Source organism: Seriola lalandi, unplaced genomic scaffold (assembly GCF_002814215.2).
Source record: "Seriola lalandi dorsalis isolate HSWRI2012SDOR001 ecotype SW California unplaced genomic scaffold, Sedor1 jcf7180002054748, whole genome shotgun sequence".
Lineage (NCBI taxonomy): Eukaryota > Metazoa > Chordata > Actinopteri > Carangiformes > Carangidae > Seriola > Seriola lalandi.
Genome location: NW_019525301.1, coordinates 3,612,977 through 3,627,238, shown reverse-complemented (window position 1 = coordinate 3,627,238; position 14,262 = coordinate 3,612,977). Strand labels below are relative to the sequence as shown.

The 14,262-nt window shown below is 42.3% G+C and overlaps 1 protein-coding gene across 1 annotated transcript; it reads left to right on the top strand.

Annotated features, from left to right (window-relative positions):
• Positions 1–1,348: 1,348 nt before the first annotated feature.
• On the top strand, positions 1,349–10,020 carry LOC111668640 (zinc finger protein ZXDC). Its single transcript, XM_023424741.2, has 10 exons — positions 1,349–3,400; positions 3,857–4,009; positions 4,432–4,510; positions 5,164–5,294; positions 5,557–5,727; positions 6,235–7,022; positions 7,551–7,638; positions 7,734–7,900; positions 8,104–8,205; positions 9,256–10,020. The coding sequence occupies exons 1-10, from the start codon at positions 1,411–1,413 to the stop codon at positions 9,340–9,342; spliced, it is 3,756 nt and encodes a 1,251-aa protein (XP_023280509.1). The 5' UTR covers positions 1,349–1,410; the 3' UTR covers positions 9,343–10,020.
• Positions 10,021–14,262: the final 4,242 nt, after the last annotated feature.

Below are 14,262 nucleotides of genomic sequence, written 5' to 3'. Positions count from 1 at the left end.
TGCAGTGGGCCATAAAGATTCTCTTCGTCATATGCAGAAGGCAACAATCCTACCTGTGTCTGTGTTTCAGGGTCTAATTATTATCATTATTATATCAGTTTGCAATGTCGAAAATTATTATTAAACACACATATACAGCCTACTTAAGTACAGAACTGTACAGTACAAAACCTATATTGGTCTATATAACTGTCAAACTTTGTGATGTTACATCTCTTTACATATTTTCTTCTGTCAAAACATCGTAATGTGAAGTTTAATAAAGAATGAGTAATGGAGAGTGAATGATAAACGCTACGTTTAAACACAGCAGGTGCTATATGGTTTAAATATTTTAATCACGGAGAAGATAGTCCTCAACGTTTATTCTGAGGAGGAAATGTCTGTTTTATAGTGCTATGCTGCCACCCAGTGGAAATAGAGCAAATAAACACTGACTGATAAAAGATTTTTTATTTTTTTATTTTTATTGAACAATTCCATACACAACTTCTTTACAATATTCAAAAGGTAACAGGTCCATACAAACAAAAATGAAAATGAATAAATAAAAGTAATAATAAATAAACACAGATGAGATTTAAATTATATTACACAAAACAACATAATAACATTGGGGGACTTTTGCATGTCAGTGTAGGCATCAGCTCTACATGTGGTCATAAGAAGTGTCATAGCCTATTTGGGTATCTAAAATACGACGGAGAATTAGGGCCACGTTGAGATTAAAAAAGAAAGTTTTTATTTCGAGAATAAAGTCGTGATATTACGAGAATTAAAAATGCAAAAAAAAAAACCCAACATTTATTAGGAATATTTCAACAACCAATAAACGGGATAAATGACAGTCGGTGGCCCCTTGAGCTGCTTCTAACACTGCTGTATGTCTGTCTGACAATGGAATAGACTCAGTTTCTGCACAATCTTTTCAGTGCCCTGATGCTGCTGATGCTGCTGATGATGATGATGCTGATGACCCAAAAGATGAAGTATCTCCTTATTTGTGAAACCTCTGTTATAGTAAAACTTCACAGGATACTCCACGTTCCTCATTTTAAAGCTTCTGATATTTTTCCTTGTAAAATTATGACTATTCTCATACACATATTTTTTTGCTCGTAAAAGTTTGATTTTTTTCTTGGAATATTTTGACTTTATGCTCGTAATATTATGACTTTCTTCTCGAAATTTCAGATTATTTTCCCTTAATGTGGCCCTAATACTCCGTGGTAAATAATAAATAGGCAAATACAACACTTTACAGATCACTCACGTTGCTCGCCTCAGCCGTATTTCCACTGTGGCCCTGAAAGCACCGCTCGGCCTGCTGTAAACTGTGTAGTGGCTCTGCGGATCACCTCCGTTTACTAGGGCGGGCCTTTTCTGTGTCGCTGCTACAGGGATACCAAGATGGAAATACAGGGGCTATCTGATGCCCAAAACATTCACTCTCAACATGGCGCCCCACATAGAACCACTTCGTCTCCACTTCGATCGGCGACAGGATCGAGACCTCGTTTTAACTGCACCGAAAATGGAGCGGACGGACAACTGGAGCTGCTTGAACCACAAAGAGACAACAACAACAACAGGCCAAGGACATCACCGTTTCGCCTACTGGCGGAAAATGGCAGCGGAACGACTAGCCTGCCTGTTAGCAAATCGCAACCAACCAATAAAACTAATTTATCGAGTGATAGACTTAATAACGTGAACACGGAGAAGAAAAATGAGCTGAACGCACTACTTTGTTCTCAGGAGTCTGTTAGAGCTGCCTGGAAATATGGTATAGAAAGTGTAGATACTGTAATGCAAATGGAGCTGCCTCTGTTTGAAGGGGAAGAGGAACCGATGCCGCAGAGGCAACTAACGTTACCATTTCCAGTTTTACGGCAGCAGCGTGAGGACGGCGCCTTCAAGCAGCCTTCACTGGCCTGCCGAAGCGCTCCTCCGCCGGAGAACATCAGCACCGCAGACAGAACCACCCAGGAATTGTATGTTGTTTTCAATGTCGTTCAAGAGGATGGCAGCGGTGAGGAAGGCAAGCACCGACTGGATGTATCATCTGAGGACGGCGATAAAATAAAAGGTAAAAGGCAAGAGTGCTGTAAGGCGAGTCCCTGCGGCTCCATGGAGGTTGGAAACAGCAGTAACGCACTTCTCTGTGAATCTAATGACAACGTTAACTGTCTTGATACCCAGGCCTTGAAAAAACCCGAACATGTTTTCAATTTACTTAAAGGTAACTCAGTCGCGGTAAATGCGAAACAGGGTGTTTGTCACCAAACTGTCGAAGACGTAGTTTTGACAAACAAATATGGCGATAAGATTTGTGGCCAGATTTGTACCGAAAACGAAGAAGGTAAACTGGTCAGGGAGCTTTCGCCGCAGTCCCATAATGACGAGAGCAGTGCCTTGATTTCAGGGAACTCGGGCATCGTGGAAGCCATGGATACCTCGGACTTTATTTCAGACTCGACGGGGCTGCAGCACAGTGCAAACCCGGTCACGGCCTCCACAAGTCCGCACCCCAGTGAAACCTTTTCCGGAACTATCACGATAAACAACCAAAGCATCATAGTGACCATAGAAAACGGGATACTGACTCTTGCTGCCCCACCAGAGGGGCATGTACACAAAGAGGATGATATGGTCAGCTTGAAGGAGCATCTTGGCATGAAAGACCATGAGGATATTGTTCTTCTCAACTATGACAGTGGCACTAAATCCATCGGGAAGATCAGCACGTTAGCAGTATCCAGCGTCAGCCAGCAGAAAGAACCCAGACCTGGTTTGTCCGTGAGTGACTCAGAGCTGGCTCTGGTGGATGACTGTTCATTATCAGAGCTGGGCACTTCTCTGGACTCCTGTTCCATTGTCAAGCAGGAGGCAGGGGCGCTATGTGCTGTAAAAGAGGCTGATTTGGTCATCCCAACCCCCAAAGCCACAGTGGCAGACTGTGAAAATGAGGACTTCCAGTCTGTACCGCCAATCAGGTCTAAAAAAGAGACTGTGACGTCCTTTGACTGCCCAGAACCTGGCTGCTCCAACACATTTGACACACGTCAGAAACTCAAGGTTCACCTCCTGAACCACGCAGAGGATCCACGCCCCTACCAGTGCACCATGGAGGGCTGTGGCTGGGCTTTTGCCACCTCTTACAAACTAAAGCGGCATCTTCAATCACATGACAAGCAACGACCGCACACCTGCCAATTTGAAGGCTGTGGGCGGCGTTTCACCACAGTGTACAACCTTAAAGCTCATGTCAAAGTCCATGAGCATGATAATTCCTTCATCTGTGAGATCTGCAGCGAGAGGTTCCGCAGTGCTGCTCGACTCGCCAATCACCAGAGGGTCCACTTTGAGCCACAGAGGCCCCACAAATGTGAATTCCCAGGTAACACCAAGATCATTTTGCAATTTTCACCTTTTCCATGTACACTTACTCCACCTGCAGTTGGCTGATGGTTTGATAATGTACAACCCCCCAATGATAGCACTGGACATGAAGCCAATTGACTCAAAGGGTAGCCTGTTTAAAGTTGCACAAAGCATTTGGAGCTGCTAATATGTAAGATGATACATACACATCACAGTCATGTTTACCAACTCCATCAGTTTAATGCTTTATTCCAAAGAGATGAGCAAGGCAAATTAATTCATGTTAAGGAGCCTTATGTTAGACAGAACACTCACTAGCTGGTGTTAGGGGAGACTGTTTGATGTTCACTTTCATTAAAGTGAATCTTTAAAGTCCCATGGTTGCAGTTAACTTGATGTGAAAAACTCTAACAGTTGCTAATATATTCTTGGTACAAAATGCACTTTTCAGTCTACCATTGTCTTCCTACAGGCTGCGAGAAAACCTTCATCACCTTCAGTGCCCTGTTCTCCCATAATCGCACTCATTTCAGAGAAACAGGCCACTTCACCTGCACCTTCCCAGGCTGCGATAAGACGTACGACAAGGCCTGTCGCCTCAAGATCCACATGAGAAGTCACACTGGTAAGCAGATGCTAGATCTGAGTGTCAGTAATATTGCCATAATTTCCACCCTACTGGTTCAGCAGGGAGGCACTAATGCTATTTAAGTGGGCCAAAAGGTACACGGTCAGTTAATGGTGGCTCTAATCAGACCTTGCTTTGTAATTCTACAGTAGTCAGCATTCAAACTACAGAGATGTTTGAGGCTGTTTTTTTAAAGAATAAGTCATTCCCCAATCACATGAATCTGTGAATGTGTTGCTCTCTGTTCACTCATTTCAGATGAGAGTAGTTCTTAATCCTGCATATTTCCAAAACTAAGAATAGCTCTGAATTGTACTGCATAGGTTACTTTGGTTAAAAGGGTGGTGTCTTGGTGTCTTGGTGATACAAGCCTCAGATCATGTGCACTGGTAAATAAACTAACAACTTCCTGTTGCCAGGTGAGAGGCCATTTGTCTGTGACTCAGAGGGCTGTGGCTGGTCTTTCACTAGCATGTCAAAGTTGCTCCGACACAAACGGTAAGTCTTCAAATAAGTAATAAGGAGTGGAGTTACTAATGTGTGTGTGTGTGTGTGTGTGTGTGTGTGTGTATGTGTGTGTGTGTGTGTGTGTGTGTGTGTGTGTGTATGTATATATATATATATATATGTGTATGATGGATTATATGGATCAAAATACTAGGGACAGAGTCATTCCTATTTAGATTACAAAAATAATTTGCTTATACTAATCAAGTAGTCTAGATTACAGTTCAACATATGTTCAGTGTGTGTGTATATATATATGCACTAAATGTTAAAAGGTCGTACACTGATTATTGTGTGCACAAAGTTTTTTTTAAGTTAAAAGTAACAAGATAGCTATATTAACCACCTGGAGTTACAATAGTGTTATAAACTGTGATGTGAACAAATACAGTCTATTTAGACTCGCCACAGTTTATGGGACTCAGGATGGCTAGCTGATTCTGGGTATTTAATACTTTTATACCTAACTGAATCATCAAGAATCAAATTGAATCATATTGAAATTAATCGATTCTAGATTTTCTGAATCAAAACTGAATCGGTTGGATCAGTGCCATTATCCAGCCCTACTGTTTGCCCACTCATTACATCTATAATGAAGTATGAGTCTCACTGACCACCGTCTCCTTCTCCTCGGTTATCAGGAAACATGATGATGACCGGCGCTTTGTCTGTACAGAGGAGGGCTGTGGAAAGTCCTTCACCCGGGCAGAGCACCTTAAGGGTCACAGTATCACCCATCTGGGCACCAAGCCCTTCCAGTGCCATGCAGAAGGTGAGTACGGGTACCAGAGGCAAAATGTATGAGTAGCATGTTTTGTTGGGAGAAAGTCGGTGGTTTCTGTACATGCACTTGCTTTTTAAAAAATGAAAATAGACTAGTCAGTTGCAAATGAATAGAGAGAAGTTTATTTTTTCTTTCACTCATTGAAATACGGTGCAGTTAAATAAATCATTTAAATAGTTTTTCTGAACTTCCTATTTTCTGAACAAGCAATCATGTTATGACATTTAACTCCTGTGTGTTTTCTCTTCAGGCTGTAATGCCAAGTTCTCAGCACGCAGCAGCCTGTACATCCACTCCAAGAAGCATAAGCAGGACACCAGCACCCTGAGGACCCGCTGTCCTGTGGCAAACTGCTCCAAACACTTCTCCTCTCGCAGCAGTCTGAAGAGCCACATGCTTAAACACCACCACCTTAGTCCCGGTAAGTTTTTTTTTTTTTTTTTTTGTGGTGGTCTAAATTTACTACAGAGCTTGTTTCTCTTTGTGGAAGACAACAGTCAGTATATTGTGCAGCTAATAATGCGCACTGACTTTTCTCCCCAGATAGACAGGGCAGTTTCTGTGGATCTGGGAGATGGATAAACTCTCTCTCTCAACTCAATTCAGTATGCTTTATTGGCATGAATGTCAGGTCAAAAATATTGCTTGCAAAAGTGTCAATGATAATAAAATTCAATAATGAGATGAGAAAAAATACAATTCATTACGTGAAATACAAAGACAAGAAAATAGCAGTGAGTAGAAGTAAACATGTGTTTTGTGTGTGAATGTGTTCTACATGTCCAGATAATTATTTGTCACATTCAGTGATGTTTTAATTATGTCACCCTCAGTTTGTGACTTTCAGTCACATATTGTGCAGCTGAGTCTGCTGCATGTTCCTCTCCTTATCAAATCTGTTGCTTTTCTCTGTCATTGTCCATCCCAGATGTTTTGAACCAAATGGAGACCACGCCCACCTTGACCCCCAGCAGTGAGCTCATCAGCTCCAACTCAACAACGGTTACTGGGCCTGGTATTGCTGGGAGCGACCAGCTTACCAACCTGGACCTCAGCTCTCTTTTCTCTGCTGTGCCTGGAGGTGCAGCGCCTCCAGGCACAGGTATGGGAGTGGGAATCCCTGTCGGCGGTAGCAGCTCTAATGGCACTTTCACCATGGACCTCTCCCTGGTCAGCTCAGGCATCCTCACCATCGACCCCGCTTCTGTTGGGACCACGCTTGGTACCAGCACAAGCACCACGCTGGCCAAGACTGTGGACCCTCTTATCCTAGCAGCCAGTGCTGACATTGGCCCCCACCATGGTCTGGAGGGTACAGCGGGTGACGTCCTGCCCCCACAGGGCACCCTAAACCTGGATGATGTGCAGACGGTTACCCCAGAGGCCCTGGGAACCCTCACAGCTCTCACCATGCAGGGTGCTGGTTCCTCTGTGGACCCCACTCTACAGCACCCACTCAGCTCCTCCAGCGCCCTGAGCGTGGAGGCCACAGCCACCCTGGCAGTGGCTCCTGTGGCCGAGCTGCTGGCTTCACCCTCTACAGTGGTGGAGGTTGGTGGGCAGGGGGGAGTGGGGCCTCTGCTGGGTTGTGTGGAGGTGCTGGGGCCTCCAGAAGGAGGAAAAGTCCTCACCCAGTTTGTTTTCCCCACTCACAGCAACAGCTTCAGCCCTCAGAAAGACTCAGAACTCAACGCTGTGTCACCAAGCAGCTTCCTAGTGAGTAGCCAAACAGATTTTTTAGATGCATTGGCTGCCTTTAGTTGAAAATTTTAATATTTATAATCTCTGCAAATGAAATGCACAACATTTGCTCTTTGTATTCTCTGGTATGGAGGGGTGGAATTCTTTGGAAATGGCACAAATATCTGCTTTTATCAGCTTCATTGTGGTTGGTACTAGCACTCAAAAGCCTATGTATTGTTTTGGATTGGATTTAGTTTTGATAAGTGAACTGTACTAGAGCTGAATCGATTTCTTGATTATTAGTATGTCGAATTAACAGAAAATAATTTTGTAACTACTTTGATAATTGATTAACTGTTCATCTTTTAGGCAAAAATGCTAAAATTCTGCTTCCAGCCTCTCAAATGTCAACATTTGCTGGTTTTCTTAGCCTGCTTTATTATGATGGATATGACATTTTATAGACCAAACAATAAATTAGTAATCTGTAAAACAATTGGCAGATTGATTGATAATGAAAATAACTGGTTGCAGCTAATGTGTATCCATTTTGTGTGTCAGGAGAGTGGAGGCTCAGCCAGGACTGATTACAGAGCCATCCAGCTGGCCAAGAAGAAGAAGAAGCAGAGAGGCCCATCAGCCTCCTCTGGTAACACACACTCCTCATTCAGACTATACTGAGATTAGAGACTAACATGACTGTGTAACGGCAACTCATGGTGGTATTGTCTTTGCCCGATCCAGGGAGTTCCAGCCAGAGAAAAATGAAAGGAGCAAAGGCAGCCATTGCTCCAGCACCGCTGGCTCCATCTGCTGCTCGTTATGGTGAAGGAGCTCCATCAGGCAACGGGGGCCTGACTCTGCGTGATCCTGTCACCGGGGCCCAGTATGTCCAGATTCAGCTGCTGCAGGTGAGATCCCCAGATATCTGATCACAATACAATGTTTGCCAACTAGTCTGTGTGTAGATCTGATGTACACCCTTGACATTAAAATCTTTGACTTGTGTTGAGAGAACCATTTTCTAAATGAGACGGCGTCAACTGCATTGAATAGCCACAAAGAGCATAGCTGTTGTTGAAAGACATGCTGATGGAAATGTTTGTCCATGCAGGACGACCCAGCCAGTGATGGCGATCTTGCCTTCCAGCTGAGCTCTCAGCCCTCCAGCTCGCACTCTCAGCTCACTGTTGACCTGCCTGTCAACATTTTGCAGGTGAGAGAGCTTTCATTTACAATTCCTTGTGCCTGTTATTTATATCACCACTGTCAGCAGCTGTAATGAGAGGCAGATTCATACAAGTCCACTTACTGATCCAGTGAAGGTATATTTTACAACAAATCAAACATTACCACACATGAAAATCATGGCAAGGTTTATGCAAACAAATATAGTTTCACAAATAGAAATAAAAATGAACACAGTGAAGAAAAAGAACCGAAAATAACAAGTAAAAAAGACTGATTCCTGGTTAGATCACCTGACAACTGATGTGAACAGTATATTCGTAGTTACTATAATGCAGAAGCACAGGTGACGTTTTCCACATGGTGTGAATGCAAATCGGTCAAATTATGACTCCTGCAATATTCTTTGGTCATGATGGAAGACAGCTGTTGAAGGTCCTGGAGTCACAGAAGTGCCACGCTTATGTCTCTGGACCACTCCCCTCTCCCGGCTGTGGACTCCGCTTCAGCCTTTTTCTGATTGTGCTCACTACGGTTTTCATTGACAATTTCTACTTGTTTTGGCAGCGTACAGAGCGTTCAAATGACAGATAAAGTGGCAACACCCAGCCGAGGCGAGAACACTGTACTACAGAAAAGTTCCAGTCCGGTTTTTGATTTCATCATAGTACAGAAACTGCACACACAACAGTTTTAAAAGACAGTACAATGAATTTAGAGACAGGCTGATCTGGCACTATTAGTTTGATTCAGTTGATGATGTAATATATTCGGCAGTCTGAGCCTGCAAAAAGTTTTTAAAGTCATGATTCAGACATTGACAACCTGAGCCAGGGGAGCAACATTGAAGCAGAGTACAACTTTGAAGATTCAGACCTCTTTTTGTTTTATGCTTTCTCATTTAATCTTAAGATTTTTTATTGTCCTTTTATCCTTGTTTCCATTTCTTGAGCACAGAAACTATTTTAATATGTAATTGCACTGTGAAATTTCTGTTTTTATGTCTTTGAAACAACTAGTTTTTGAAAGGTTCTACATAAGGTTTATTATTAATTGAGCTCTGTGACTATGTTCACAGGAACCCTCAGTGATGGCCGAAGACGACAACACATCTGACAACTCCCAGTTCACAGGAAGCACAATCAACCTCCAGGACTTGGAGTGACCACCGCAGAGCTGGAGGTCACAGGTCTGCTGCAATGATCGATTTCTCTGGCACCTCGTCACTGTCCACAGTTTACATCAACAAACACACCGTGAGATATTATGCTCCATCAAACTGTTGACCTGTTTTTTCCCAGGACTTTGAAAGCCTTTGTGGACATGTGGTCAATATGATTTAGGGAGGGGTGGACATGGTTTCACAGATAATGCACCTTGAGAAGAGGATACGAGGATAGTTTCTTCAGAAGATTATTGTGTTGATTTCTTCAGTCCAGTTTGTACCAAAATCAAACCTGACAGCACTCAGAGGCTGTCCTGTGGGTGTTAACAGTAACGGTGTCTATTCCATGGTGCCACGTTGCCACTCATGCACATTCTGTGTGCTATCTACGCTCCAGTTGCCTTACAGACACCTCACACTGTGCACACCTCCACTGGCAGGTTATCTTCTTTATTTGTTGCTATTTTGATTTCTTAAGTTTTGTTAGCTTTATTTTTCTATGGCAGTACCAAGTTCATGTTGAAAACATGGCTATTCATGTGTTTATATACGTATGTAATGAGTTACTACCTTCTTGTGATAATTTAATGTTTGTTATTTATTATTTAGTTGTGGGTTTACAGAATGGCAGAGCCAAACACAGATGAATTAAAGAATTAAAGCACAATCTGAACAGTTTTTGGAAAAGCCTTCATTTGACTTTGCAAGAAAAAAAAAAGGAAAATTGCTTGTACCAGATTTAGCCACCAGCTGATTTCCATCTGCAGTACAGTAAAAGATCCCCACTACAAATAGGCCAACATCCTATTCATAAGCACACACACACAAACGCACAACAAACTTCATTTGAACAAACTGGAACATTATATAGATATTAATAGTACATACATGTATCCACCATTATAAAAAAAGACCAGAATGTCAAGTTAATGCTGAGAAGATGGTTATTTAAAAACCATTTTGCCAGCAGTGATGCAGCCATTGTACCTGACCGTTGTGGTGAAGAAGGAGCTGAGCTGGAAGGCAAAGCTCTCAATTTACCATTTGATCTTTGTTCCAACCCTCACCTGTGGTCATGAGCTGAGTAGTGACTGAAAGAATAAGATCACAGGTTCAAGCGGCTGAAATGGGTTTCCTCCTCAGGGTGTCTGGGCTCGGTCTTAGAGACTGAGTGAGGAGCTCTGACATCTGGAGGGAGCTCGGAGTAGAGGCGCTGATCCTTCACGTCGAAAGGAACCAGCTGTGGTGGTTCAGGCATCTGATCAGGATGCCCCCTGGGCGCCTTCCTTTGGAAGGTTTCCATGCACATCCAACTGGGAGGAGTCCCAGGGTAGACCCAGAACATATCCCATCTGGCCTGGGAGCGCCTCGGGATACCCCAGGAGGAGATGGAAAGCGTTGCTGGAGAGAGGGACGTCTGGAATGCCCCGCTTAGCTGCTGCCACCACGACCCGACCCTCGATAAGCAGAAGAAAATGGATGGAAAAGGCGGATTGTGCAAAGGTGAAGCCTCGTTTAGACATGCTACAATCTGCCCTTGAAGCTCTGCTCAGTTGCTCAGAGCAGAGTTGAACAAAGGTGATTGACTTGGAGGAGCATCATTATCAAACACCCTGAACACACATCTGAATACAGAAAGAAGTTGTCGAAGCTTAACATTTTTATATTTAACAAATAAATAACAATGGTGGTATTGCAGTGATTTCCTCTCCAGGACATTAAGTTTGTGAAGTGTCCTAACAGTTTTTAAGACAGTCTTGTTTACCTGTGACCAACATGATATGCAATAATGAAAAGATATATGTAGTAAATACATGTAAATATGTATGTAGTCAATATATAGTGATCCCATCTTGAGCAGATACAGTCAGAAAATATTCACTTTTTGCTCCTTGTGTTGTAGATTTAATTATAAATGAGTACAATCGCTGTTTTTGCTCATCAGTCTCCATTCAATAATCCAGGATAACAAAATAAAAACATGTTTTTAGAAATGGTTGCAAATTTTTAAGTATGAACTACTTGTACTAGTCCTGAAGTCTCTCCTTCGTTCAGTACTGTGTAGAACCCCTTTGACAGCAATTACAGTTTCGAGTCTTCTGGGTAAGTCTCTACAAGCTTTGCACTCCACGTCCTCCCCTGCTTCATTAGATTGGACGTGAAGAGTTTGTGAACTTCCATCTTCAGGTCTGAAGTCTGCACTTTGGCTGGCCCACTCAAGGGCAGTCAGAGAAAGCCATTCCAACATTTTTTGGGTGTATGCTTTGGGTCATTGTCGTGCTGAATGGTGTGCTGAATGGTGAACCTCTGTCCCAGTCTCAGGTTGCTTGCGCTCTGGAGCAGGTTTTCTTCAAGGAACTCGGGTTTGGCTGCATTCATCCTTCCCTCAATTCTGACCAGTCTCCTTCCCCTGTCGCTCGGAAGCACTGCCATAGCATGAGCTGCCACCACCACACTTCGCTGTAGGGATGGTATTAGCCAGGCGAATAGCTGTGCCTGATTTTCACTGGACATAGTGTTTGACCAGAGAATCTTTTCCCACGTTCTCAGGACTCAGAGTCCTTTAAAAACCATTTGCCACCTCAGAGTGGGCTGTTACTCAAAGTGGCTCCCGTCGAAACATTTTTCCATAAAGGTGTGATTGACGGAGCACTGCTGAGACAGTCGCACACAAAGCTTTTGTCCTGATTTACACTGATTAGCCACAACATTAAAACTGATAATTAGTGTTAATGTTGTGTCTGATTGTTACATATACATGTGTATGTGATCACTATAAGCAGTTTCCCCTGTTTATTATTATATTTGTTTTTATTACAATAATTGATCAACAGCATAGAAAGAACTGTAAATAAACCAGAGTTAGCAAAGAAGGCTATTTTAATCTTGTCCTTGGTCAAATAAATTAAAACATGTTATAAAATAAATATATACAATATAATAAATAAAAACAAATAATGCCACAACATGTTACTTATAATACACACTGACTAAAGAGTAATGGGGAGAAAGCATGAAGGTAATAGAAGAGAGGTGATCATAATTGTGACACTTTTATATTGTTAGAATAGTTTACAGAAATGTGGTCACTGTTATCTTACATGAGCGTTATTATCAGTGCTTGTAAATCTCAGAATTTAGACCACATTTCCCATAAGTCCTTGTTCATACTGTCCTTTATCCACATTCCTTTAGGGGACAAATGTGTTGCAAGGTATTTTTGGTCTGACTTTCCTTCCACTGACACTGAAGGGCTCTCAGACTGTGGTGGGATGAAGAGTGCCCCCTCCCTGTGTAAACAGTCACTTCATTCAAATCCAAAAAAAAACAAACAAACAAAAAACAGTACTATGAACCACAAGATGGCGTCCAAGTCCACATGGCTTCTATATACAGGGCACCACCTAGCTATGATGCAAGCTTTAATATACATTATTGGCATAAACCCTCATAAGGATATTTTAGGAATATTATAGTGACAGTGTGAATAATAATAATATTTCATAAATGAGTATTAGGGATATTACAGAGTTATTGTAATAATTTGTTTCCTTGTTGCCCATTGAGTCTCAACCTGCCACCTACCTCTGTGACCTCTTGACCCCACTACATGAGCTTGGTCACAACGACCATAAATGAGGTTGCATGCTAACTGTCACCAACACACATTATTTTCATGCAATATATTTTATGCACAGCATATACACTGTCACCTATTCAAATCTATTGTCATCCATCTGTAAAACATCTGTCTAGCTCTATGGCCATACTACGGTGGCCCTGAGAGCTCAACACACTGCAACATGCAAATAGACAGAACACAAACATACTAAAAAAACAGGGATTTCATGGATACAGATTAATCTCACCTACTTTATCTCACCTAGCTGCTACTTTACAATCTGGGGTTTGAGTAGTGAAGAGTCAGGAAAAGTCAAATGTCAATTACATGTTATTTCTGTTCTCTCTCTCTCTGTCTTTCTCCCTCTCTCTCTCTCTCTCTCTCTCAAGAGTCGTTTAGGTTCTTTCATGCTCCAGTGTCCTTCACCTCCACTTGTTGCACAGACTTGCCGGGTCGTTCACCTTTCTTGTAACACACACACACGCACATATATATATATATATATATATATATATATATATATATATATAGTGTAAAAAAAAAAATATATATATATACACACACACACATAATCTTGAGTATATAATCTATAATCTGTCCCAAGTGTCGTTCTTGTGTATTGCCTCTTTCCAACCTTCTAATAATTACCTAATTATGTTCATTACACAAACTGCCCAACTCTTAGCAACCACAAGAAAGGAAGTATTGTAAGTAAGTGTTATTATTACTATTGATACTACTAAGTCATACAGGTCTGAGCGGGGCGCTGGACGTTTACACCATGAGGAACAGGTATGGAAAGTGGAGAGTTAACAAGGTGTGTGGCCAACAGGGTAGAGTTGTACCAGAGGCAATACCTCTAGAGAGCTGCATAGAGCAAGACCTGATGACCAATGAGGAGTGAGTATCCAGAGAAGGGACGTAAATAGAAATAACAATAAAATGTGTAATTCATGGTTTTAAAGGATCAAAAAGGTCAAGTTTCTCTATTAGCACTAAGTGTGGCTAATTTGAGCCACATGGAAAGCTGTTGAGTAAAAAGTTAAAATAAAAGTAAAAGTAATTATATGAACTGGTGTCTCTTCTGCTATCTCCTCATCAGGCTTGTAGCATCTCTGGAGGGAAACTGGAACCCGTTTTCAACATCTACAATCTGAAATCAGGAGCTTGTACACGACCCTTGGGAGACAGAGACAGAGAGGAAGAAGTAGGGCAAAGTGGCTAATCCTCGAATCAGCAGCATTTCCATTCCTCCGGACCAAACCTATAATCTGTGAGCTAGGCGTGACCCCCCCCCC

Coding starts and splice junctions, on each gene's coding strand:
- LOC111668640 (XM_023424741.2), top strand. CDS start 1,411: ATGGAAATACAGGGGCTATCTGATGCCCAAAACATTCACTCTCAACAT. Junction 7,639..7,733: donor AGGCCCATCAGCCTCCTCTG/GTAACACACACT, acceptor TGCCCGATCCAG/GGAGTTCCAGCCAGAGAAAA. Junction 7,901..8,103: donor TCCAGATTCAGCTGCTGCAG/GTGAGATCCCCA, acceptor TTGTCCATGCAG/GACGACCCAGCCAGTGATGG.